The 27,459-nt window shown below is 40.4% G+C and overlaps 1 protein-coding gene across 3 annotated transcripts; it reads left to right on the forward strand.

The window, feature by feature from the left end:
• Positions 1-1,243: 1,243 nt before the first annotated feature.
• TMEM71 (transmembrane protein 71) lies at positions 1,244-26,074 on the forward strand. 3 transcript variants are annotated; one of them, XM_087745813.1, is made up of 10 exons: positions 1,244-1,414; positions 14,643-14,700; positions 15,774-15,986; positions 16,802-16,971; positions 17,488-17,667; positions 18,222-18,297; positions 18,803-18,852; positions 19,036-19,108; positions 20,539-20,565; positions 21,025-26,074. In XM_087745813.1, the coding sequence occupies exons 1-9, from the start codon at positions 1,393-1,395 to the stop codon at positions 20,543-20,545; spliced, it is 849 nt and encodes a 282-aa protein (XP_087601939.1). In that variant the 5' UTR covers positions 1,244-1,392; the 3' UTR covers positions 20,546-20,565; positions 21,025-26,074. The 3 variants fall into 3 exon arrangements, with proteins under 3 accessions (XP_087601939.1, XP_087601946.1, XP_087601956.1); XM_087745820.1 differs by lacking the exon at positions 1,244-1,414 and adding an exon at positions 11,369-11,476; XM_087745830.1 differs by lacking the exon at positions 1,244-1,414 and adding an exon at positions 11,369-11,476 and having other exon boundaries at positions 19,036-26,074.
• The last annotated feature ends 1,385 nt before the right edge of the window (positions 26,075-27,459 follow it).

Genomic DNA, 27,459 nt, shown 5'->3' on the forward strand with positions numbered 1-27,459 from the left:
CATGTGATGAACTGATCGCAACCTCCATTCCCCGTCTCCCTGCACCGCTGGGAGGAGGAGATACAGAAAATTCAGAGTGAAGTTGAGCCCAGGAAGAAGAGGGGTGGGGGGCAGGTGTTTTGAGATTTGAGTTTATTTCTCATTACCCTACTCTGATTTTTAATTGGCAATAAATTAAATTAATTTCCCTAAGTTGAGTCTGTTTTTTGCCCATGACGATAATTGGTGAATGATCTCTCCCTGTCCTTATTTTGACCCACGCGCCTTTCCTTGTATTTTCTCTCCCCTGTCCAGCTTAGGAGGGGGAGTCATAGAGTGGCTTGGTGGGCACTTGGCGTCCAGCCAAGGTCAACCCACCACAGTCCCTAAACAGCAGCAGGACAGACAGGACATAGTTTGTGTGGTAGCTCTTGGGCCTGTCCAGATAGGAGCAGCTGTGAGAAACATGCTCTGCACCATAGCTGGGGAGCATGGCCTCATCTGAAGCCTCTGGCAGAAAACACCTGGAGAGACCTGGTGTCGACCTGTAGGGTTCTACAGCTGGAGGTATCAAGGGTCTGAGGTGCTTGCGCTGCACTAGGTGTTCAGAGGAAAGGTGCCCTCTACACCTTATGCAACCGATGCTACGTGGAGTAAGTGGGTAGTATTGGTCATGCAATGGGCCCAGATGGGGAACCCCCACTGCCCACGAATCCTGGAAGAGATCACAGTTTGGCCAGGAGGCAGAGATTTTGAAGCATCACGAGGAGGTGGCTCAGGCCCAAGAGTACAATAAATTAGCAGAAAGTGAAAGGCAGTGCTCTGTTTACCAGCGGATCCTGTTGCGTTGTGTGAAACCATCTGATGTGGAAAACTGCTGTGTGGAGCGCAAGCCATGGACCAAATGAATTGATTGGATTTCTATGGACATTTGGGGAATGTCCTACAGACTAAGGGAATGATGTCTGTGTGTATGTCAAAGGACGAGGAGGGGGTCATGATTGATGGGGATGTATTGGAGAGTGTAGGGCCTGAGTGTGGTGCAAATGGTATGGAGCAAGGGGTGGAGATTGTACTGGGTCTGGCTGGGATGGAGTTAACTTTCTTCATAGCTGTCCATATGGTGCCATGTTATGTGGCTAAAAGAGTGTTGATAACACACCAGTGTGTTGGCTGTTGCTGAACAGCGCTTGCACAGCATCAAGGCTTGCTTTTTTTTTTCCACTCTCCCTCCCCAGCAAGTAGGCTGGGGGTGGGCAAGAGACTGGGAGGGGACACAGTTGACCTGAATTGGCCAAAGGGATATGCCATGCCATAAAACATCAACCTCAGCAAGAAAACCTGGGCCAGAGGAAGAAGAATGACGGGGCTTTTGTTTTCCAAGGTGGCTGTTGCTGGGAGACTGGCTGGGCAATGGGTCTGCTGGTGGGAAGTGGTGAGTGATTGCCTTTGCATTGCTTGGGGGTTTTTTTGGTTGGGTTGTTTAGTTTAGGGGTTTTTTTTCTTTCCTTCACTTATTAAACTGTCCTTATCTGGATCTACAAACATTTTCAGTTTTGTTCTTCCTGTTCTCTCCCCCATCCCACTGCAGGGGGAGTGAGCGAGTGGCTGTGTGGGTGTTTGGCTGCTGCCCAGGGTCAACCCATCTGCTTTGGTTAGTCCCTGCGAGGCTGCCTCCCACTTGAAGTCTTTATAGGGAGGCTGTGCAATAGGATATTTTAGAGTATTTATTTGCTACAGGATTTTTTATTCCTCCTTTGATTTTTCCCTGTCCCCATTTTCTGGGTGGTGGTGGCAAGCAGAACAGACTGAAAGAGGAAGGAGGCTTGAAGAAAAACAAAACAAACAAAACAAAAAAAAGAAAGGAAAAAAAAAGCTTTCTTCTCGCTTTAGTAAAAAAGTTGCCATTTCATTCGTTTGAATTCTCCAGCTCTTACTACCCTGAGTGTAGTTTTGATGCAGGCTTTTGTTTAGAGGGTTTGTTACAGGATGGTGAGGGTTGTTGCGTTGGCAGTGAGACCTCTCTGAGTGGCAATGAACGTGCGTTAGAAAAGTGAAGGTGCTTCTGTCCGAGGAGAGGGAGATGGGGGAAGATAAAAGAGTTGCCGAGGATGGGGCAGGGTCCATATGGGTGGTTGAGTCATGCTCTCGTGACTGGTGGAGGCTGGCTGGGTTATGCCATGGTATGAGAAGGGCTCAGAGCAGTGTGTGGCACCTTGTGCATCACCTCACTGCTGAGGCTGTCGGGAGAGGGAGGCAGAGCTGACGGCAGACTGCAGAGGCACAGCAAGCCCCAGGTGTTCGATAACATGGGCTAGAAGTTCATCTGCACACTCACAAAGGAGCACAGAGAGACAACAGCAGGAGAGGACCCCAAATAAATACCCTGTCCCGGCAGGTCCCAGGGGCCATCAGCCCATCAAAGGCCCTTCTGCACCAGCCCAGAGGAGCACAGGGGCACAATGGCAAATGGGAACCCAAATGAAGGACTCGGGGGAAGGGACACCCCAACGCAGGGTGCTATGTGTAACTCCTAGCAGACTGCCTTCATAACAGCAGAAGTCTGCTTGTGGTCCAGCAGTACGGGGCAACATTTCATTGCGCTATTGTCCGAACAGTTAGGAAATCAAGGAGCCCCAGCCAGTGTCCCCATTTCTTCGCTGCCATTTCAGGTATATCCACCCCTGCCCTGCTGTAGCCGTGAGGGCACCCACAGCCCTTACTGGCCCTGGCCTGCCTACCCCACGCTGCCCATGGCCCAGGACCCCATTTCACCTACTATGTTCCACCATAAAGCCAGTGAGGAGCAACTTTGGCCAAGACCTTTTTTAATTCTTTTAGCACAAAAACATCTTTGATATTTAGTCTCGTCTCCTAGGAAAACAGGGCTTACATGGCTGCATTGCATGTCTGCCTTCCATTTTCCTTTTCTCCATTTACTTGTAAAACTTCTGCCTTCTTTTAAGCTTGACAGAGAGACAGAGGTCTCATCACATTATCCCAACCTGTTTTGTTAAAATGATCAACTGGGCAGGGAAGAGCAACTGTGTCGATCTCTCCATGGTAGAAAGGCTAAGTGCTTACTCTCCTTCAGACACCAGAACATCACAAGTCAGAGATGCAGGCAAGGAGATTTCATTACTTCTGCTTCTCACAAAACTTGGTGTTTAATCTTGTCACGAAGCATGTCTTTAGCATTGTGAATATTATAGAGACCATAAATTGGAAACCAAACTGGATAGGAGATTTTATCTTGCCAGTCAGTGACTCACAAAGACTTGGAGGGGGAAGAGCGGATTTCATAATCAGCTGAGCATGAGCTCATGGTGTGTTGTTGATGCTGAAAAGACTAATGCAGTCTTTGCAAAGCACATGCACATGGAAATACTGAGTAGGAGTAGAGAGGTGATATTCTCTCTGCACTTGGCACCAGTGTGTTGTTATTAAAATAACTTACTGTTCAGAAAAGCCATCCAAAAACTGGAAGGGTTCAGGAAAGATCTGGGAGAATGATCAAACACCTGGGAAAAAAGATATTATGGTGAGAGACCCAGACATCAGTTTGTTTATTTTGCCATTTATTTTTACTTGTGGGCGATAGGATTAGTCTATAAAAGAACTACTTTAAATGTCAGATATTGCAGTCACGAGGTGACAGTCAATGGATTAAAACTTCATCTTTGTTTTTTCCCTTTTTATAGCAGGAAGACATATTTAAAGTGAATGCTGGTGCTTGTATTTAAATGGTGCCTGCATGGCCTCAGCCTAGCAAACATGCAGCAGCACCTCTGCTCCACTCTGTCCATCTGTGTAGGTGGCTTGGTCACAGCCTGGCTCTGCTCTGTCATCATCTGTCCTTTCCTACCACTTGCTTTGTCCATTTTGACACCCAGTCTGGCATCAATTACTATGTCCTCCTCTTCAGTTTCTCCGCCCTTCTTTTTCTTTCATCCCAGAAACTCCCTCCCCTCCAGAAATTCCCCCCTCCTTTTGTGGAGATTTACACTATCTCACCAAATACTTCTCATTTCCTTTTAAAGCCCTAAATTTTCCAGATGCTGGGAAATATCCTGAGGTGGCTGAGTTTTGGAGCCTGTGGCCTTCTGTGGGAAGGGAAAGTAGCTAACAGCCATTGCCATGGACAGCAAAAAAAAATAGTAACCCTCCTCATGGGTTTGAGACACCAACCCCAGTCTTTTCCAGTTTTGAAAGACACTGAAGCGGGACATTTTTTGCTCAATCGCTCACTAGTTCTTTGCAGAATGCCTTTAACTCAATAAATGGTTTCTCCCGGAGAGCTGGCTTTTTGCTGACAGGTACTGCAACCATGGCACTGTATTTCACTGCACGCTGGAGAGGTGTTGTAAGGGTGAAGTACGGTCAGATGAGGATGCTAAGGAGTGAGACCTGCTACAGCAAGGTGGGTAATGAAATTTGCATTTATACAGGTAGTTCCAACATTAGTGAAACAGTCCCAAATCCAAGCAAAGAAAGAGAAGAAAGAGCAAATTCTGACGGTTGAAAGAGGTTAAAGGAAATCCTGGGAGGCAAGTGAAGTTACTGCTTACTAGAGTGGTGCCTCCTGATGCTCTGCATGGCTGGAAGGGAGCAGCTACCCGTTCTGGATGAAGGCAGCTTTGCTGTGCCATGTTACAGCCTGGTTAAACCGCTTTCTGTGTATTCATTTGATATTTCTTGGGGGCATACTCAACATTCCTTGTGCTGTGAATATTGTTTTGCAATGAATGTTAGATCTCTTGAGATTTAATCGTGCTTTTGTCTCGGAAACAGTGCTGTGCAATGTGTTGGTTACTTCTTCCTTACATATTGCAGCCATATGTCTCGGATTGCGTAGACTGGAACACATCAGTAAATATTTTACTGAAGTTTCTTTCAAAGCCTTGATGAGGGCAGTACTGAACAAAAGCTGTGCTAATACCTGCTCTGATTGTGCACTGATTTCCTAGATCATTTTCCTGTGAGATTGAAAATCAGCATATACTTTATGGTGGATCAACAGAGCACTTGACTCTCAAACATATTCCAGCGGTTTGACATGGCCTGCCATTTTTGAGAGCTGACCTCAGGGTGGGTAAGGGAAAGGGACAGAAGGAATGTTGTGCTGAGACAACGACTGTGTTGGAGTCACCATCTGAGCACCCAGCAGCAGGATGTTTATCGCAGTCATAGTGATGTTGGGGAGTACTGTAAGAGGAAAGGAGAGACTAACAGGCAAATCACTGCAGAACATGCAGTCTAGCAAGGACAGTTTTGTAGCCAGATTGCCAATATGAATGTGTAGAGGGAATTTGCAACTTGGACTGAAGGAAAACAGAACTCCAAAACTCACATCTGTCCAACCTGGTGGAGTCCAGCAGTGAGAATGAAAAAATATACATCACATCTGCCAGCAGGCAATACCAATCACTTTGTAAAACTAATGTGGTATTTTCCTGTCTCCTTTGTGGTCCTGTGAAAACTGGGGTGTCCTCAGGGGCTGAAGGATGGCTGTCGATTAAGAGATTAGCCCTTAGTGTCCAACCCTGCCTGTAAAATGCTTGCAAAGAATTTGTTTATGGGAGGAGCGACTTGTTTCTTGATCCTTGGCCATCGGGTCTGTGCTGGCATTGCATGGACAGGTTCCTGGAAGGCTATCATAGTTCTGATCTCTGTCCTCAATTGCCTTGTAGGCCACAATCAAATCTTGATCTTTATGCAAAGCTGGATAGCATCCAAGCTATAAAACCACTCTGCCTCTAGTGTATCATGATCCTCCACTGCATACCAAGGCTGCCTGTGCCTTTTCCTCTCCCTAGCAGTTGAATTAGTTCAGGACATCAGTTTGAATTCAGCTGGAAAGGCAACAAGTAAGTATGGCACAGTCATAGCTGAAAAAATTGCAAACGGTTTCAGAAGGGCCTGCGTACTCTCAGTACAAGCTTCACAAATTTAAACTTTGCTTAAATACTGGCATACAGGCAGAAAGGAGCTCAGTCACTGTCAGACTACGGTGGTTATTTACATACAAATAGAGACAACTGATAAGGGTGCTGTGTAGAAGAGCATGGAAGACAGGCATTTTAAAGAACATTATTAGAGTATCACTGTCAATTGCTATTTGTCTCCATTTATACACCAATCAGTATGATTTGTTATAGAAATGACCATGACATCAGTATCATCAGTATTTTGCCAGTACCGTTGTCTCAGGAACTAGCAGTACCAACACCTTCTCAGCTATAGATTTTTCAGTATATATAAAGCATACTATGATCCTTTATAATTATATGTTGGCCAAAAGCCTTCACTGCCCATCAGTACAAGACCCTCCACCATTGGTCCATGCAGATCACATCAGGACTGGCACAGAAACCATCCAGGGTCTCAGGTACACTGATCAGCAGTACATCACCGCCTCCAGAGGAACATTAATTTTCATTTTGGCACTCATAATGTAACAAGGAAACTCCCAACCAAAGATTCAGATTTTATGTGTCTAGTTAGAGTACGTAGGTGGTGCTCTAAAGCTGTGTGTATCTAGGTGGCCTATTCAGCTTTCAGCGACCAAGGTGCTGCTATGCAGGTGGTCTGTCCAGCATTCACTGCAGTGACATGGAAGACAGGGAACATGGGCAATCGAATCTTCACCATGTCTTATGGGTTCTTCCTAGGCTGGCCACATTGTGCTGCGTTTGCACATGCCCTTTTATATCCTTTAGAGCTGAGAGTGACTAGTGTCCCCATACTGTCCTACCTGGTTTAGTCCCTGTCCTTTCCCTCTCAGTTTGGGTGTCCTAAGATGCTGCATGCAGATTTGTGCTGGAAGCTTGATGACCTGCCAGCCTAGGCACCATGAACGCACGCCATTCATACAGCGCTTCCCCTGCCACCTCAAGCCCTGTTCCCACTCATTCTCCATTCAGACCGCTGATCGGTGCATTAATGTTTCTATTCTCTGCAAATAAGGTGCTGCTAGAGCACAACTGGCCAACAGCTGGCTCTGTCCTGGCTGCTTGTAGTCACTGCAGACACTGTAGAGTGCTAATTCATAAACTTTTCTAATCCTTAATAAAATTAAGTCAGCCAGCTTTTAGCATAGAGGTGTTTGTTGCTTTTCTTCGTTTTCCTACCTCCTTGTTCAGTAACAGTCAGATCTTCTTGTGAGGAAGTTGCAAGGAACTCTAATGAGGACCCACCCGAGGTCTGTTAGGGACCTTGACTAAATTCTGCCTTGACCGATGGATTGGAGTATTAGCCTCTTCCTTTTTTTTTTCTTTCTCTGATAAAATAGTTTTTAAAGGAGCAGTATTTTTTTTATGCAAGGTGGGGGAGTTGCAGATTCTAATGGAAGCACTTCTTTTCCCCATGTATGCTTTTCCACTGCTCTTATATATCAATGTGACATTGTACAAAATTCCTCTTGAGCATGTTCCCTTGTCTACATCAAGTTATATACCAACCAGATTTCCTTCTGGTACCATATAATCAAAGAGGAAAGAGATGAAACACAGACTGGTCATGGCTTTGCACAGAGAAGTATCATTGTGCATCGCAGGTTTGCTTGATTTAGATCCTTTCTAAACACTTTTTGTCTATCATCTGGATTGTGTGTGTAGCATAATACAGAGGTAGCTGACATAGCATTATTACAGGTAAGCTCTTGTTCACATCCAAGCAGTGTAGGTGTATCAGCAAGCTCAGAGCTAATTCTGAGTTTTACAGGTCTATGCATTGTACTTCACCATGCAAAACAGAAATGCCCTTTGTTGCCTGTATTGCAGGAGCAATTAAGCTAAAATAATGACTTGGGGAAAAAAAAAAATCAAGCCTGAAACTGAGAAAGTCTCTGATAGGGTGGAGTGGGATTTCCATCTGATAACATTAAAAATGAAATTGTTCCTCTTTTAAAGCAAATTAATCTTTGTTCATACAGCTGACCTGATAAGGTTATTAAAATCATATATGATGTGTCAGTTCTGTAAACTGCAATGAAATGCTGACTTTATGCAGGATCAGCCTTTTCTTAAAATTGAAATAAAATGTCTGGATTTGTGAGATTTTTTTTTTTAATCACCAGGGTACCTCAAACATTGCTAAGTGGTTCTGCTGCATAAAGGACTGCACTTAGCTTAAAATGTTATCATTCACAAAGGTGAATTAAAATGAGTTTTAGTTTTCCCTGCAGCAACACTGCAGGCAGGGAGAGTTTCATAGACCTTCGGTTTGACCCAGTGTGGCTGCTCTGAGGTTCTCATGACTCACTCTTCCCCTCCTAGTTTTTTTGAATGTTTCAATTAATATTCAGATATCTCAGAATATTTTTTACTTGTTGAATACTATATAAACATAATTAGCAAAGAGCTGTGATATAGGACAAATGGCTTGATTTGATGGTCACTGAGATGGTGGAAAAGCTAAAGGCTGTGAGCTTTCCAGGAGGTTCAAAGAGAGTTATAGAAGCACCAAATTACTCTCAATTGCATTCAATCAATAAGCACTCTACTCCCTCCACCATGGCCACTCAATTCACTCCACCAGGCAAAATACCCTTTCTGAAAATTGTGTTTAGCATAATGGTGCAGTGCATTGAGTTGCAGTGGGTTGCTGAGATGGCAGACTTATGGTGTAATATGTGCTAAAAGCTCATCTGCACTCCCACAAAGGACCACAGAGAGACAACGGCAGGAGGGGGACCTCAAATAATACCCTGCCCCAGTTGCTCCCAGGAGGAGAGGCTCATCAAAGGCCCTTCTGCGCCAGCCCAGAGGAGCACAGGGGCACAAAGGCAGGTGGGAACCCAAATTAAGGACTCAGAGGAAGGGACACCCTGTCTGAGCCCCTCCCAGGGCTGTCCCAGAGGACCCTGAGCCCCAGTGTCCAGACATGAAGCCCACCCAGATGAGTCAATACCAGAGCACCTTTGGGACTGAGGGGAGTTGCTGCCTGGGGGCACGAGACACATTATGGCCAGGGGTGCCTCTGAGGGAGATGCTATAGGGAGTGGGCTGCTCAGGACTAGGGGAGTCCCAACCAGCTGTAGTGTGTGTGTGATGGTCTGCACCAGCAACTGGAGTAGAGCTGTGGCCCCGAGGGCTCATATGTCCAGGTGGCAGCAAATGGGGACACTGGGATCTAGGGACAGCTACTGGGCAGACTGAGTGTCTGAGCCCAGCTGCTAGAGGGATCCAGCTTGTACAGATGTGTACCTATCTATATATTCTCACTAGTGGACCTCCATCCTGTTCAGCCAGAGAGGTGAGAAGGATGAGGCCATTGGTGCTGTCTGCATGAGTGCTCTGTATGCCTGTCTTTGTTATCTGTGTTGTCAGCTGTATATGTATACATGTGGTGTATATGTTTTCTCTGTGTGCGTGTTCTTACCAGGTATACATGCTCAGACTTGATGCTGGTGGGACCTGGGACATGGAGCTGCCCCAGCCTCACGCCTCTTGGACTGCCAGACCCCGCACAATACGTTTTCCACTGCCAATATGCTTTCTCCTTTATTTGTAGTGTTGTCAGAAGTAGAGTAAGCCTGGGAGAAGAGCAGGTAGATATGTGGTATTTAGTATTGTAATTTCTCATTTCCTTCCTTTTGTGGGTTGAACTTGTAATGTATGCAACAGACATAAAACTACCGCACAGCAAGCTTGTTGGTGTATTCATTTCCCAGAATTTGAAATCTGACGGTTGAGACGGGGCTTGGGGAGGGGTGGGCAGTTTGAAGAGTAACAGGTAACAAAAAAAGTTGTATATAAACTATAGGCTAGCACCTACCTATAAAATATTCACTAATGCACAAAGTTTATGCATCAAAAGCTCGTGGAACAGTGAGTTTCAGTTATGAATGGTAGCGGTTAAAAAAGAAAACACCTTTAAGTCTCAATATGATCTAGACACAATGTATTTTAACTGTATAGACAAACATGAAAGGCCAATGTCCTTGGTCTTTGAGAAAGGCTATACAGAAAGCAGCCCAGGCTCAGAATTAACTGCTTCCTCTTGAGAAGAATATGAAAAGAAACCAAAAATACTCCCAAGAAGTAACCTGTGCTGTAAATCAGTGTATGTATAGAAATTCCTCAGCAGGTGACCTAGTTTTAAAGACCATTGGGAATTTATGTCCATTGCCTGTAGAGAGACGGGGTGGCCTGGGAAATCCTACTGTGATGAAGCCCATGCATCCATGGAAATAGTGTTGGACTAAATTTCCTCATTGGCATAATTCCACTAAATTAAAAGAAGTGATGCAAAGAACAAACATGGCCCTGCGTTTTCACGTTTGAGCAAAAGGACCTTAAAATGTTCGTTTTAGTTTAGCTCGCAAACAGAAGCTCTTTTGTAACATCCTAATTGCCTGATTCCCATTTTCGTTTCCTTTTGTGTGAGGTGAGAATTTTGCATTCCTTTGTTATCAGTGGAAGTATTTTTCCTTCTCCAGGGGAAAAAAAATATCATTACATCAAATCAATCATATTTTACTAGATTTATGCTTCCTTTTTGTCAGTGATACATACAGACATCAGGAGAGATACCTACTAACATATTTTACCTATATGTCTGGAGACGAAGTTTTGCTCCCTAAGGTTGTATAGTTGTTCAGTGTCAAGCAGCTGATTTATATTACTTTTGTGTGTAATAGTCCTACAGCCAAATCATTTTGATTGCCAGGACATCTTATTCAGGCTTCATTTCTCTCACGTGGATTTGACTTTATTTTTGTATGCTTTAAGGTATGATGAATTGATACCTTACCTAGTACGAAACATACAGAGTGGAACAATGAATATGTTTACAAATGGCTTTATTCCTTTCTCCTTTCAAAGGAATTTATCTTAACATTGTATGGTACATATTTGCAATAATGTTTTTGACCATGAAACTTAAACAACTCTGAAGTCTCACCAAATGCATCTTCCGTATAATAGTGCTTTTGCAAAATGTCTTGTTACTATACACAGATTTTTTTTGGTAGCTGGATCATTTTCCTACATCAAAGCCCATCAGGCTCACAAGTATTTCAACAAATGGAGTGATTTGGATATACCACTTTAAAGTCTTCTGAGTGAGGTAGAAAAGTAAAGCCGAAACAAAAATCTGTGTCACTTTTCTTTCTGAGAAAAGGTTCTGTCTGTGTTGTCCCTATCACAATCGGAGTAAAACGTTATTTATAGCGTATCTTCTTTTTCGCAACAGCTTGCAAGAGCGTTCATCGGGCTAATCTTAATCTTCGGTTTGCTCTTCAAAATGAATGCTTCTGGTGTGAGGCTACTTTACAGGAAGCATGACCTCATTCTGCCTCTGTGCCGCTGATTGCACGGGCTGCTTTCAAAAGGAAACAGGGCCCTTCATAGAGCTGCCTTTCCGAAGGGCCGGGGCCAATCTCTTCCAGGAAGCTGCAGACAGAGCACCCTCCACTTCACGTCTCGGAGGCTCTCGTGCTGCTGATGAGAAACTTTTTGGCATACATGTGTTAATAGTGAAATGGACTTTCCAGGTTTGGAAGATTTTACACGTATTTATCTCTTAATCTATTTCCCAGCTGAGGAATAACTAAGCTTTGGATTCATTTCTATACTGCTCTTCAGGAAGTTTTGTATTTTTGTGAATGTTATTATCATTACCTGCAGGGAGAAAAGACTAGACTGCTCTTCAAAAATGACTGTTATGTGTGAACAAATAAAATTATCTTTGTAGACACTTGTGTTTGGTAGGTACAACAGAATAAAACTGGTTGCTTGGGCTTCGGCTATTTTAATAGTTAGCACTATATTTTGGTACATACTGATGTAAATATTTAGAATGTAAACATGGACAGGGGATTGCTGGCTACCAATTGAGGGCATCATTGGTTTAAAGATTAATTTGATTTTTGGAGGGAAAGGTAATTAAAACTGACTGATTTAGACAGTGACTTTTTGTTTATATTACGACATGGGCTTTTGGGTTTTGAAATTCAAGGGAGTTCTTGCCTTAAACTTTTATTTGAAGTCTTGACATAAAATATTGCCACATTCACCTCGGATTCATTTTTCGTGAGATTTCTTAAAGCTGTTGGCCTTTTCTCATGTCTTAGTTTAAAGGTTCTGTATTGACGCTCAATTTGTGGATTACAGCTATAATACTGCTGCTTCATTGTCCAGTGGTGGTTGAGATGCTTTGTTTTGGCTTGCTTATATTGTTACTATAGCTTCTCATGCTATTAATAGCCCACAAAGGGGACTGAATATTAAATGAAAGCAAAACTCTGTGCAGCATTGTCTACAACATGATGTTTCCATGCTTTCTCCAGCACTGATCAAATTATGATTTTCAGGAACCCTCTTCATTAACGCATGAGACAAAAATTTTCGTGATCAAGGGTAGCAAAAAAATCCATTGGACTGCCTGTTTTATGACTGATTACAGAAGCTTGGCATTATCATTACTTAAAATAGTTTGAAAGCAAATTGCAACTGCTTATTAACTGTTCTTCAAAAGAAAGAAAGTCATTGCCTCCCCGGTAATATATTTGCATATGTATATTTCTCACTTTCTGTTATAAATATATATATATACTGTATTTTATGTTAGATTTTACTTCTGCAGAGGGTGCCAGATGAACAGGAGTCCTGCAGAGACACACCTTACAAACTTATGAGACAAATTAGTAACAGAAGGACTGTGGTTTGTTCTGCCACTTTGATCAGGATGTGTCAACACTTTCTAATGAAAGCACTACCCATATGTAAATGACTATTCTTAAAAGTTATACTTTTTTAGTGGTTGCTACTTTATATTATCAGAACTGAGAAAATCACTTGCAATACAACTGTGTTATGGGTTTCAGTTGCTGGAAAGTTTCACTCTCAGATTATTAAGGAGTTGTAGTAGGTATAATTGATGCTGAGGTATACTTCTGCATCCCTTTTCCAACACATTTTCTCTAGAATCAATCACTTCTGTCTAAGCGAGAATATATTACAACTAATAATATGATAGATATTGATGATACTATATTACACATCCTAATTTTCAAACAAGAGAAAATAAAACGTATTTCTGTTTCTTTTTAAACTCTTTTACAGATAATCTATATCTATATACCCTCTTATCCCAGGGTGTATGAAACAGTCCTTTTCAAGATGTATGGAATATCACATGTTGCATCGGCATCAAGAGCAAGTAAATTTGTGCATGCTCACCAGAGCTTTTGATAAAAAAAAATCTGTTGTGGAGGGGATTTTGTTTGACTGATACGATTTGGGATTTTGCAGGTCTTAGTTTATATCCAGATCTACAAACCACCTGTTGAGTTCTTCTTGTATTTTCTTTTAGAGTTCGGATGAATTTCTTGGTTTTGAATATAATATTTTTGCACAATTAAAAATCATGATTTTGCCTAAAATAAGATAAATTATTCCAGAAGCTAATTGTATACGAAAAAAATAGGTCTACAACATGTCAGTCTATGAAATACACCACCAGTCTCACTTTTTGTACAACTTGCTGTGTAGCAACCTGATCGATGCTACCTGATCTCTTTGTACCTCCAACAAGCTTCTTCCACTTGTCTCCTCCTCAAGTTGTTTTTGCCAGGATTAGAGGATAATTTTCTTACGGTAAAGTGAAATGTTGGTTTGTTTTTTTTATTTTTTTTTTTTTGAAGTGGAGAAGAAACTATGTATGGGAGTAGGGTAATAGGACCGATTTGTAAAAAATACCCTGGAAGGTTTTACTGCCATTCTTTGGTGACCCTGCCTGGTCCCAAGACTCAGTCAGCCTTCACATCCAGGCTGTGACTGACAACTGAGCTCCAAATGAGGATAAACAAGATTACCAAAGTGGAAACACTGACCTTCATGTTTTGTCTTTGCCTCAGCTCATAACTGAACATTACAATAAAATTCTCTTAGACCTCTCTCCTTTAATAGGTGAATGACAGGCATTTGCTAACAGTGTTATAAGCATGATGCTCTAAAGATATAGGAGATGTAAGGTTATATAGGGAAAGATCCTATCTTTTATCATTCCATGTAATAACAGATATAAATTCTCCCTATGGAGAGCCATTGCTCATATTGTGTAAGATTGATTCTGTCAGATGCTGAACCTCTGGCAGCACTTTGCAGACTTGAGCCATGGTAATCCAGACAAATCCTATTTTCTTAGTCTCCTGCCACAATATTATTGTCAAATCTTTGTCACTGTCGCTGTCCCAATGCCTGTTGTGCCATGTCTGCAATTTTCATCTGAAAAATATATTGTAATGGTAATGGTGACCCTTCCATTCTGCTCTGTATCTATTCCCAGTACATGTAGGTTTTTGGCATGAAGCAGATTTCTGGGAAAACACCATTAAAATTACTATAGCTATTGCATTTGCGTCGGTAATTATTTCTCTCAATGTTGTAAGCTGTGCAGAGTACAAGTATCTGATTATGGTTGGTTCTGATTCTGTGTTGTCCTGGTTGAGATGAGTTTCCTATAAACATTATGTCTTTCCTCCATTCTCTCATCTGTTTTACCTCCTTTAATCTCTCCCTTAATTTCTGTTTCTTTTTTAGCTTCTTTTATGATCTTTTTGATATGCACAAGGTACCTGTCAGTGAAGTCCTGACAACTGTTTGAGCAGTCAGTGGATATAATAACAACTCCTTCTTCTTTGGCCTTTGCCTCTGCAGGTTCAACAGCATTTGATGGAGAACATAGACGCAGCCTCTCACAAAGTATTCTTCCAAGGTACTGATGAAAATGATACCTGTTTTATTTTATTTTTTTTTGTTGGAGATTTTGTAACATCCCTTTGGAGCCACTTAGAATTGTAGTGCTGATATTAATTTAATTACTGCTTTAAATGGAAGTTCAGAGGTACTGCTATGGAGATTGGAAGCACTGGCTTTGCAATTACAAGGTTTTGGAGTATCTCTGTTCCACCTCCTTTCCCCTCCACTGAAATTATGGCATCCCTCTGTGACATGCCATATGGGATAGTTAAATCTGCTACTGAAACCCATGTCAGCCACTGAATCAATCCAGTGTCTTCCTTTCTTTCCATGGATGTCACTGCATGGCCACTTGGAACTCAAAGGTGTTGAGGAGAAAGGACTCACCATAAATCCAATTTTACTTGAGCCAAGTTAAATGTCTACAACATTTAGATTCTTTCATCTCTGTAACCACTCACTTCTATTTTAAATACTACATAGTATATTTTTCTGTGCTATATTTCATCTCAAAGTCAATTATATTTCAGTGCTGGATGAGGTTATCACCATGTGTAGACTTTATCCCATGTTGTTCTAGCTGTATGGTACTCTAGGATTTGTGAGGATTAAAAGTCATGTCACCTTAAGTCTTCATTAAGTAAGGCTGGGGTATAAAAAGCAAATAAATCCTGCCTGGTTCGAAGGCACTTGGGCTTGCGGCATGCCGAGTAACTCAGAGAAACAAAATACTGGAATACCTCTGACAGCACCAGATAGGGGTAGATCTGGCCGGGCCCCTTGGCCAAGAGCACTGCCACAGAAATACACCATGCATTTCTCAGTTCAAGCTGGCTCCATGCGTTCATGAAATGCTCCACCTGGCGTGAAGCCCTCTTGTAATCTGAAGCTCTGGAAAGTGTGATGGAGGCACGCTCTAGCTGGCTGAAACCCCCTAGGTCCAGAAGTAATATCATTATACCCACATATTTTAAATCTATGTCATTACCAGCGCCCACCAGCTGGTAATGTAAATTCATTATTTTTAAATCATGGGTTTGCAATGTCTAGACGTTCACTAAATTAGAGGGTTTCATTTCTCCTTTTCAGTTATGCTTGTGCCTTTTTGGATGATGACCCTGCCTATGAGTGTTGTTCCGCAAATCCTCTGACAGGCTCCCTTTCCACATGTCGCCGCAGCCCTCGACTGCTTTCTAATGGTTATTACATTTTGACAGAAGATAGTTTTCTGTCTGATGAAGAGGGCAACATAACACTGACACCATCCCAGACAAGCGTTACATATAAAGAGAATTTAGTTCGGTAAGTGAACTATATGCAGATTTTACTCAATGTTGGCAATTGCCTCCACATCTCTGGATTATCTGGAGGTATCTGTGTGGCTGTCTACATTTTGCTTGGCATAAGATCAGCATTGCTTCTTAATGGGAACATCTCAATTGATTTAGTTTAGAGAGCGCAGTGATTGAAATAACTTGATTTTCAGTCATGTCTAATCTTCCTACCCAAAAACTCTTCAGTACACAGTTGTTGCTGTAATTGGAGTTGTGTGCAATAAAGAAAAGGAGAGCTATGGCTCTTTTTGCCAATGGGGTGTTACCATGATAAGGAATAAGAAAAAAGTGTGTGTGTGTGTGTAGATATATATATTCATATATATATAAAAATAAAAAGGTCTGGTCCTGGAATTCTTACTCAGGGAAAAATCTCTCTTGATTTCAGAAGAACATCAGTTTAGGAAGGTATATAAAATGTAGTTCAAAAAAGTTGAAGTACAGTGGATTCAGGCTGCACCGAATGGGATACGGTAGGGTGAAACTCATAGGTAGCATGAGACCACTCACGGTAGCATCAGAGCCCGATAACTGTAGTATCATTTGGTATCTCAATACCCAGTATCACAATGCATGATATATTGCCATGCTGCTAATACATTCCCTGACATTATTGCAGTGTGCAGCATCATTCTTGGTGACATACCCAGGGGTCAAGAACAGAGCTAGGAACAGCGCCCAGGACCTGGTTCCTTCATGTCAGTCCTGCAAGCTCTAGAGCTCTGTCCCTGCTCAACAAGAATAATTAACTCTATTCCTTGACAACGTGTCTTTTCTTTCTAGCGTATTCAGGCGAAGGAAGAAAATCCGTCGCTCTCTTGCCAGCTTGTTCAATCTCGGTGCCTCCAGTTCATGGCTCAGCAGCACCGTCCTCAGCAATATGGATTCCTCCCATGTAGATGATCCTTGGCCTGATGGATGCAATAAACTAGAAGCCAGTCAGAGTGATATTGGTAAGCCCTGACCAGGTACCAAGTAATCGAGCTACAACATTACGGTCTATATTTAGTAGGACTTGGGTATCTTTTTCTATAGGTTTTGCAGGGGTTGTCTGCCAAGATGTGCAGGTAAAGGATAGATGAACAACAGAATTATAAGTAAGTGGTGAATTGAGCTCCTGGCATTAAGAAGAGTATGAGTCCACAAAGACCCTTGTGCCAAAAAGGCGTTTTTAGACTGAATTTGAATCCGAAGTCATCACCAGTGATGTTTATGCTGGTGTCATTAATATCTGGCACTGTCTGCTTTCACCTGGCTGTTTTAATAACTTCCTTGTGTTACGCTCTATGCAGTTTTGTCTTTACTCTGCATATTTTCTCCTGCATACATAGAACCTGCCAATTCCCTACTTCTAACAATTTGGAAACCTCCCTGTGATTAAGTAATTATTTTTTCCCCCCACAAAATTTGTTAACACAAAGTCTCAAAGCTCTTTTGTGCAATCTCAGTTACATATATACTTTTTGTAGGTCATTCAGACTTTTCTTCTGAATATAATAGCCATGTGGCACAAAGGCAAACTCCAGCATCTAATGGAGCCTCTCTCACCAAAAATGACGAGTTTCTTCAGCCTGAGAAACCATTTTGTGCTTCAAAATCCTGCTCTACATTTATGATAAATGCAAATGAAGAGACTTTGAGCAATGCAGGTATGTTATATTCTTATTCTGATATGCCTCATTTTTAGGGTGAACTGAAAATACTTACATTGAAAATACTCACATTAAAAATACTGATATGGCCTCTTGCAGAATAAAATTTATTTCCTGAAACATACATTTAAAATGCCTGATTAAAAATAACAAAATCTTAAAATTGGTATTTACTTGTTTACTCCTCCCTGCTCACATCTTTTCCTCTCCTATTTTCAGTGATAAGTGGAAAAAGAAAAAAGTGAAGTGAAGGGGAAAATGGAGGAAAGGGCATGGGAACAAAAACTGAAACAGGCAATTATTCAGAAAGGCTTGTTTTCTAAGAGCATGGAGGGCACAGTGTCTTTATGGTCGTGGGGGAAAAAGACTCCTGAGAGACACCCGGAGCATGGAAATTAGGTTTCCGCTTTGAATCACTCTAGGCGAATTCTCTTAAAAAGAAACTGAAGAGTCTGGCCTCACAGGCTGAAGGTAGTCTTTGCAAACACCTCCTGTCATATATTTACTTTCCTGAAAACTCATGAAAATTATTTTCCTGATTTTTGTTTTAGAATCCAGGGCAGTGCGAAATGTCCTTTTTCAGACGGTTGCTCTGATCACATGTTTAATCATTTCAACGTGTACAAGGTAATTTTTATTTCTTTTATTTTTTGTTTCTGATATTAATATTTACTCCATTTCTACTAGTGAATAAAACATAAATTAAGGGTCACATTTAGAAGTTAGATGTATCTTACTTATTATTCACATAATAGTCAATGCAGGCAAATATCTGAGCTATATAGATATGCACAAAAATAAGAAATATGTATGCAGATATGAAAACTACTTTGTCAAGTGTGCTTGGACAAGGGTTTTAAAAGGCTGAGAAGAATCAGAATGGATCTACGTCTTTCTAAGTGACCACTATGAGTGTTTCGCTCAGTCTGGGAATGCTGAGGTCTTTCTTTCTAGGAGATTATCCTCAATAGCTTAAGTAATTTAAAGTTTCAAATTGCAGTTCACCTACCAGAGATCAGAGGGTTCACATGGAAGAACCTTCTCTCCTCCTCCCACCCAGGCTTCACCTCTATTAACCCAATATGCATCCCTTGATTTTTTCTAACCTTTATGGGTATTGTTATGTTCTCAGATATTTTCTGGGAGGATTGTCTGCCAGTTGGTTGCTGCTAATTTTAGTTTGTAAGTACAGACTTTCTTTATATTCAACACACAAGATTTTACTAAGTCACATCTGAGGACCAAAATCCATCCTTGGGTGTATATCCACAGCTCTTATTGATGCTAATAAGAGCAATATGTGGGCATATGGGGACAGAATGTAACCTTCAATCAGCTACAGGATTTTGCATTTGAATTTCACAGTTCTTTTGTCCCAAGATGGTGCTGTGTCATCTTTCTTCAGTCTTCACACATCTTTCAAAACAACTAAGTTTTGGTAAGTGACTCCAGTGTCGTGTGATGAACAGAGGAATTTAGAAATTTTATATTAAGAAAAGGAAGGAGAGATTCCTTCTATTGTTTTCGTGTTAAAAGATAGAAGGCATGATCTGAAGTTAACGATGGAGGATTTGGCTTTTCCTGTTACTGATTTGTATTCATAGAAACTTTCTGTTTATTTTCAAAAACTGCCTTTTCATAATGTGCAATAAATGTTGCAACACCTATTTGTTAGCAGAAAGGGAAGATAAACCTAATATGCCATAACATGAAGATGCAGAGACAGACGAAAGATAGTACCTTATTATGAATCCAGAGGTGTGCTTTCAAGCCTTGCACTGAGGTCCACTCCCAAGCCACTGAACCGAGCCTTTTTTTTAACTGGAAAAAATAAAACCAGCTAACTATGATCCTAGCCTCATCACCACCTTCTAGGGATTACAGAATTGATATGACTTGGCCCCACTAACCCAATTCACCATTAGGTTCAGGACAGAGCTTTGCCTTTGTCTTACACTGTAGTCTGATAAATGTCTTAGAAAGAAGTATTAAATCAGCCTGATCAGTTGAATAAAGGTGCTGATGTTGCTGTTTCAGAGTGCTTTATGTTGAAGTTTTGCACAGAGCTCTAGCTTCTAAATCCTTCTGGAGAAAAAGACCTACATATTTAGAAGGTCTGAATTATATCTTTGGAGCAAGCTCATACATGCTGCAAACATGTATGTAAGTGTTGGATTTATGAATTACAATTCTTTCACTTTTTATACAGCAGAAAATTCTTCTGTATGTAAAATCTAAAATGCTGCTAAATCTAAAAACATTTGGGCTTATCTGAATTTTTATGTGGTCAACAAGGATATTGTTTGTTTCTGAAACTGTGTCAGGGTTCAGGAGTTCAGTGTATCCCAAGGGCAACAAGGCAATCTGGCAGACCTCTTAGCGTTTGAGTTGAGTATATTGGAAGTCAGAAACAAGAAGGCACAACCTGGAGAGCCATACTGCAATGGCAGTCTCATGTTTTGAGCATCCAAGGGTCTTAGCACAATACCTCAGATACTCAAGGATGGTATGTTACACTTCGTTACTATGTCATTCATCCCAATAACATCAAGGCCACCAGGTTAGGACTAGCATATTGCGAACACACGCTCCAAAACGCTGCTTTCTGACTTCCTGAATAGCTTAGCCCTGAGTCATAAACAAAGCTGTTCTTCACAAGAGGAAAACACTCTCTGAGAGCTTTTCAGTCACTGGTATACAGACAATACCTCTTTTATGCTCATCACAAGTGAGAAGTTACCTGCTCAGACAAGTAGTCCTACAGCTTGACTAAATTTGGCAAACCAGGACCTACATATATACTGATTATAACAAACTGTGGTTTAAATCAAGACATACAAAAATGTATGCTTTATTTTTTTCCCCCAGGAAATAATTGGAAAGAAATAATAATTGGTGAGTATATGTTTAAGTTTAGAAAGAATTCCATACTTTTTGGGGTAAGCCGTATTATGAAAAAGGGTTTAAGCATGCCAGAAAAGTTCCCTGGACTTTTCATTAAAAGAAGGTTTAGTTGCAGGACGCTTGCCAGTTTCCATTGCGAATTACTCCACTTTGCTGTCTAAAACTCCTTTTTCATTTTATTTGGATGAAATATTTTTTTTATTGTTTGACAACAGTTGCTGAATAGTGTAAGCTGTTAAACAAGTGCTGTGCTTCAGCCCAGAGAAAACATGTTTTTCAGTAACGGGCAAAGCAATTCTTCCTTTTTCCAAGTTTAAACTGAACAGTAGGGCCAGGTGCTGTGCTGCTCTAACTTGGTACCATTCCACTGAAGGAGTGATGCAACATCAACATGTATATGTTATATCTGGAAAACATTTATAGATTCTTCCTTTCCCTATTCTTTTTCAGTCAAGCCTCATCCTAAGTCTGCAGTTTCTGTTTATCAAGCATTTCTAAGTCTTGGTACAACTCAGAACCCTTAAAACAAGAGCACTGATTTATTTGTACTTGGAGCTGGCCATTCCAGTCTTGGCTCTGTTATTTCCTTTATCTCATTACTTTGAAAACATAAAAATGAAAAGAAGGAACTAAGCGGATCTGTGCCCGGGTTTGTGTTCCTTATAGTGTGGATAAAACAGCCTTGTTCATCAGTTCGCTGGTTGAGTGCAGTTCAGCTTCTGAGATCTAAAGGCAACTGCACAGCTGCAGATGCAACCTGGAAAACCTTTCAGTCAGCCCTCAGAAAGAGGATATTCATCTGGAGAACAAAGCATTTTAGAATGGTATGCAGGCATTCGATCACTTTGCAGATTTACTAAAGCTTATGATGAAAAATACAACCTACTCATCCAGTATGCCAAGCAGTGGACGCTAGATATGGCACTTCTTAAAGCCAGTGGGATTGTTTATGTACGGGCTGCAACACCAGAGCTTTAAAGCTGGCTCTGCTTTTGAAAGCCAGTATCAATATTAACCAAAAGCAGGTACTACAGGAGGGAGTGGAGAACTTGGGACTTGTTGCCTAGCAGGAGTAAACCAAATACAGACTGGCACAGGTTACTGCGAGACAGGACCTCCAGCATTTCAAAGCAAGCTTGCCTCTTGCCTTTTGCAAACACTTACAGGCAGAGCAGTTACTTCTGTAGATTTCAAAATGAGTTCACTAACAGTTTTCATTTTTCCTCCTCCTCAAATTTATTTTCCTTAGCTCTTCAGCTTCAAACTACTGGATACCTCCTTATGGCTATCATTACACAGGTTACTGTGGAAAAAAATAACAGAATTGTTAGTATTCTTCCTTCAAAATTCTTCCTTCATTTTAGCTTTATTTTTATTCTGGTCAGACTGTGGGTGAGGCCATACTTATTGGTGACTATCTGAAAACAGTCACGCAAAATGATTGCTGTACCTCTAGCCTCTTGCATCAATGAAGTCCTACAAGCACAGGGTCCTACAAGCCTGTGCTACCTACAATTTCGATAGGAAATTGATGGTAAATAGTGTTTTGCAATTCCCATTCAGTTTTTGGTAAACAGCTGATGTCTTCCAATACTTTATATATTAATTTCTTGTAACATGCTGTCAAAAATAATGGATTTGGATAGTGGCTGATTACATGTGGTAATACATTTCAGAAGCTTTATTGTATCATGTGTGTGCACTGCCTTTTGGCCTTTATGCTGCGCATTAAGAAAAGAGGAAAAAAAGGAAGAAAGAAATCTTATTGGAAGGAAAGCACTCTTCAGAAAACCAGGAATCAGGATGTGGAGAAGCAATGATGAATCTGAATTACCCGGATTCACGTACAAAAATACGAGACCTGCAGGTATATCCTTTGGAAACACTAAGCCCTATTTTTCAGCTTGGATTTTTGTTACAACAGAGACTAAATTACACATAGAACCTGTGGGTAACAAGAAACTGTTATCTTGTGACTCCGAGCTTTTAATAATCTCCTTCTTAAAACATCTCCCTGTGTGCCAGTTTAGCTAGGACAGCATGGATTTCATCTTCCCGTGCAACAAAATGATGGTGATGAGTGAGGATGCTATTGCCCACCAAATCATTCTATAACTAGTGCTGCTTCTAGTCTACTTGTCCCCTGTTGTGCTAAAAGCAATGCTAGCACAGCCCCAGCTGGGAACTCGGACATGAAATGCTGCCTGCGGAAGGGCTAGGTCTGCCCATGGGGTACAGTCAGGCTGGCAGGCATAATGACAGGGTTTTGAAAACTGCAGCAAAAGCGCGCAAATGAAAAGTTCTGGTGGAAGAAAGAATCAATAAAACTGAAACAGCACTGTCTGTCCAACTCTGTGTCTAAGCCAAGCTCAAGCAGGTTACAGCTTTATTTCTTGCATCAGAAATCTGCACAGGTGATGCAGTGAGGAACAGGGTACTCGAAATTAAGTTAAAATATACCTTTTCAAAATTTAAATATATGCTGGTTATATTTTGAAGATAAGCATCATTAGCTCAGCATTAAGAGCTCCAAGAGGGAAATTTCACCCAAATTACCAGTTTTGCACAGTAATTTACTTTTGCGCAGTGCATTAAATTGGCTTTATGTGAAGACAGACCACCTGATGTAACAAGACCAGGTTTTAAAGTTTCAATAAATGGCAGCAATAGACTGTTCTTCTTCATAAAACTGATGAATTATGTAATTAATCTAGTAGTTATAGTACTCATCCTCATATTTACTTGTAGTTAATACACTTGAACGATTTTGTCAGTGTTAAATAATTCTGCTTCTTTATTTACTTTAACTAGGGAGACAACGGAGAGTAAATATCATTGGGTAATATGTATAAATATTTTGTGTTACCTATTTTATTGATAGTTATAACAGGTCCTTTACAAAATGCACTTTTTAAACTAAAGGATTATAAAAATCTTTAGTGTTTAAATAATACCCTGGAAGAATAATCTGGAAAACGAAATCCTATACTGAGAGAAAAGTCTAAGACTGCAATTACCCTGCAGTCATCAGAGCGATTATGCTGAAAACTAGAAAAACTTGAGTTCACTGTAAACTAGTTAGTTCACTGTAAAGTGAAGAAAAAGCTGATTCAGCTTGCCAAAAATTTTGTCTAAAATGAATTGCTATTATCTGTCTATGAATAAATATAAACCGTAAATTACAATTGTTCTGATCTGGAGAGGGGGAAGTTCTGGGACAACTTGGCAATTGGAATTCAAGGGCTAAAAGTAAGATACTTGGGATCTGTTAAAATCTGCCCTCCGTGATATTCATTAATGCTGAATTAGCAAGGTTCTATTCAGTTACCAGACTGGTTGGCTTTGGCAGTTGCCTTCCATATATTCCACTGGATGTAAAAGCAAGCCTTGTATTGTTTCTCTGAAAAGAGGCACAATAATATGTTCAGTCCTGTTGGACGAAAAATTGAAGGCAGGATCTGTCTGATGAAAAATTGAAGACAACATCTTCTAACCTAAATATTGAAATCCAGACTTTCAGAGGCAATTAGTATTTGCAGCTTCTGTTAACTAGAGTATCAAGCTTAGGATAATTATGAACTCTAATTCTAGCAAAGTAAAACCACTTGTTGATTAATGATTAACTGATGCATCTACAAACAGAGAGGACTACTAGAATTTTTTGTTTCTGTCCCCAGTGATAAAACTTTTACTTCACTTTAATATAGCACCTTATTTAGAAAAAGACGATCAAAGAAGAATTTCAAGATATGGATTTATAACCCCCTGTACATTATCTCATACCTTCCATTACTATTATTTTGTTGTCATTACACCTTGTATTATACTCTCCCATTTCTTGCTGCGTTCAGCTGAATTTCAGGGCCATTCTTGAGCATATATCACATAGCGCTTCATGGTGTGAACGTTCGTGATGAAGGGAACAGTAGCAAGCACGATGATAATATTTATGGCAGCCCTTAGCTTATATTGTTCCTAGTTGTGAGCAAATCTGTTTTGTATTTATCCTGGAAGAATTATTCACAGAAGCCAAACGATACAAAGATTAACATCTTTGAGTTCAGTGACAGGGAATAAACCACACTGGTACAGAACACAGGTATGGCCATTTAGTCCAGTTTTGCAGAATCTGCTCTTTGATGGTTTTTTTTTTTTTCTTTTGTGAATTAGCTGCAGTGCTTTGTAAACCTCTTTGTACATTTTAATATACACCGAGCAAAACTGTTACTTCATTTTATATTATTTCTTTTTTACAGTTTCTCATGCTGCTTTTTGTTTTTCCTTATCTCTGGCATTTACATATCAGGAAAGTTGTTCCTGTTTGCATTTCTTCCTGTATTTCAGGGTGTTGTCAATAATGAAGATTATTATTAGGAACTGCATATATTCCAATGAATTTGTTATTTGTGAGCTTATGTCCTGCCCTGTAGATTGTGTGCTCTTTGGGACAGGATTTATTGGTACTTTGGTGTGAAAAATGAAAGCCTCATTTTGTTACAGTTACTAAGTAACTGTTACCACCATATAATAATAATTAATAATAATAATAATAATAATAATAATAATAATAATAATAATAATAATAACAACAACAACAACAACAATAATAATAATAATAATAATAATAATAATAATAATAATAATAATAGCAACAACAAAACCAATGATAATAGTTTAATAGGAAATAAATAGAAAGACACAGGTTCAGATTCTGAGTGGGTATCAATCAGCTGATTTCCACCAGCTAAGACTCTGACCTGCAGCATTTTAAGAGCTGGTTTGTCCATGGACATCAATTTGCTAGGGCTGTAGCACCTTACATGAGTATATACTGATGAAGTGAACACATATTCAAAATACTTCTGATGCACTATAATAATAATGCTATAAAGCTTATTTTTGTCATGACATAGAAATATATTTTGTATTGCCTTGTTTTACGCATTTAACAAATAAACTTGTAATGTATTAAAGCGGTGAAGCGAGTTTCTTCAGGGAAGGCATGCCAGATGGGACCCTTTTTCTTCTTCCTCAACTCCATTCTCCTGTTTATAATGTGGCTTATGACATTATCTGTCATGTACATTGCTTCATGCTGAGAAATCGGGCTTGTGCTACTTAAAGATCTTAGTACATAATTTGAGTGAAAAATAGCTGCATGAAAATAATGAACACAATAAGGTCAACGTGTGTAAATATGTGTATTTTGTTTGAAAATAAATGAGTGCAAAAGTCTCTTGAGAAGTTATACAACACCGTACCTGCAAGTTACATTAGATTTTGTATATGTATATTGTGTTGATGTTGTACGGGCTGCAAACATTTTGTTGCGTGAAGCATATTGTAAGCGCAGCTCATGCATAGGCCTACATGCTGCAAGTGTGTATGTATGTGCTGGATTTATGAATTACAATTCTTTCACTTTTCATACAGCAGAAAATTCTTCTGTATGTAAAATCTAAAATGCCGCTAAGAATAAAAACATTTGGGCTTATCTGAATTTTTATGTGGTCAACAAGGATATTGTTCATTTCTGAAACTGTGTCAGGGTTCAGGAGTTCAGTGTATCCCAAGGGCAACAAGGCAATCTGGCAGACCTCTTAGCGTTTGAGTTGAGTATATTGGAAGTCAGAAACAAGAAGGCACAACCTGGAGAGCCATACTGCAATGGCAGTCTCATGTTTTGAGCATCCAAGGGTCTTAGCACAATACCTCAGATACTCAAGGATGGTATGTTACACTTCGTTACTATGCCGTTATTCCCAATAAAATCAAGGTCTCGGATTATAAACCTCATTCTGAAGAGCCTGCAGTTTTAAGGACAAGAAACCTGTGTGCTTATCCTACCTCAGCGTCTAGCTTTGCCCATGTGTGCTAAGCCACCAGGTTAGGACTAGCGTGTTGCAATCGCACACTCCAAAACGCTGCTTTCTGATTTCCTGAATAGCTTAGCCCTGAGTCATAAACAAAGCTGTCCTTCACAAGAGGAAAACACTCTCTGAGAGCTTTTCAGTCACTGAGAATACCTCTTTTATGCTCATCACAAGTGAGAAGTTACCTGCTCAAACAAGTAGTCCTACAGCTTGACTAAATTTGGCAAACCAGGACCTACATATATACTGATTGTAACAAACTGTGGTTTAAATCAGGACATACAAGTACAAGGGTTTGGAGTGAAGTTGAGCCAGGAAGAAGGGAGGGGTGAAAGGAAGGTGGTTTTAGATTTGTTATTATTTCTCATTATCCTACTGTGTTTAATTGGCAATAAATTAAATTAATTTCCCTAAGTCTGTTTTGCCCATGATGGTAATTACTGTGTGATCTCCCTGTCCTTATCTCGATCCATAAGCTTTTAATTGTATTTTCTCCCTCTGTCCTGTTGAGGAGGGGGAGTGAGAGAGTGGTTTGGTGGGCACCTGGCAGCTAGCCAAGGTCAACACACCACACCTTAGTATATTGCAATGTAATGAATTGTGAATTGTATATTTCTTTCTTCAGAACTATTATATAGAATCTCTGCAAAATGGATAAAAAACCCCATGTTTTTAGCATAATGAAGTAACGTAGGTATTTCTGTGCAATACAATGTAGACACAGCATTTAAAATAGTGGACACAGCAAGAACAAGAGTTTTTTTCTTCTTCTTCTTGAAATTGATTACCTTGACTAAGAGCTATGCTCTCAAGTAAAAAAAATAATAGTCCTAGGAAAAGGTGCAGCTATAAAAGTCATTATTTGAAGGGGCCAGCAATTTAATATGAAATAAATGGGTAGGTAGTGGAAGGCCTTGCCAGTGGTCCTTCTTTAATCTCTGTGGCTCTGTAGAGTGGCCATGGGTCACATGGTGGTGCCATACAACCAGCTGTGTAAACATCCCTGTCCTCA

Source organism: Nipponia nippon, unplaced genomic scaffold (genome assembly GCF_047370975.1).
Source record: "Nipponia nippon isolate SJK-2023a ecotype South Korea unplaced genomic scaffold, ASM4737097v1 scaffold_1, whole genome shotgun sequence".
Classification (NCBI taxonomy): Eukaryota; Metazoa; Chordata; class Aves; order Pelecaniformes; family Threskiornithidae; genus Nipponia; species Nipponia nippon.

What these genes read in the sequence shown, in the direction of transcription:
- TMEM71 (XM_087745813.1), top strand. Translation starts at nt 1,393, where the DNA reads ATGGGTCTGCTGGTGGGAAGTG. An exon ending in GGGTCTGCTGGTGGGAAGTG is followed by an intron (nt 1,415 to 14,642) that starts GTGAGTGATTGC and finishes TTGCCTCTGCAG; the next exon opens with GTTCAACAGCATTTGATGGA. An exon ending in AGAGACTTTGAGCAATGCAG is followed by an intron (nt 17,668 to 18,221) that starts GTATGTTATATT and finishes TTTTTGTTTTAG; the next exon opens with AATCCAGGGCAGTGCGAAAT.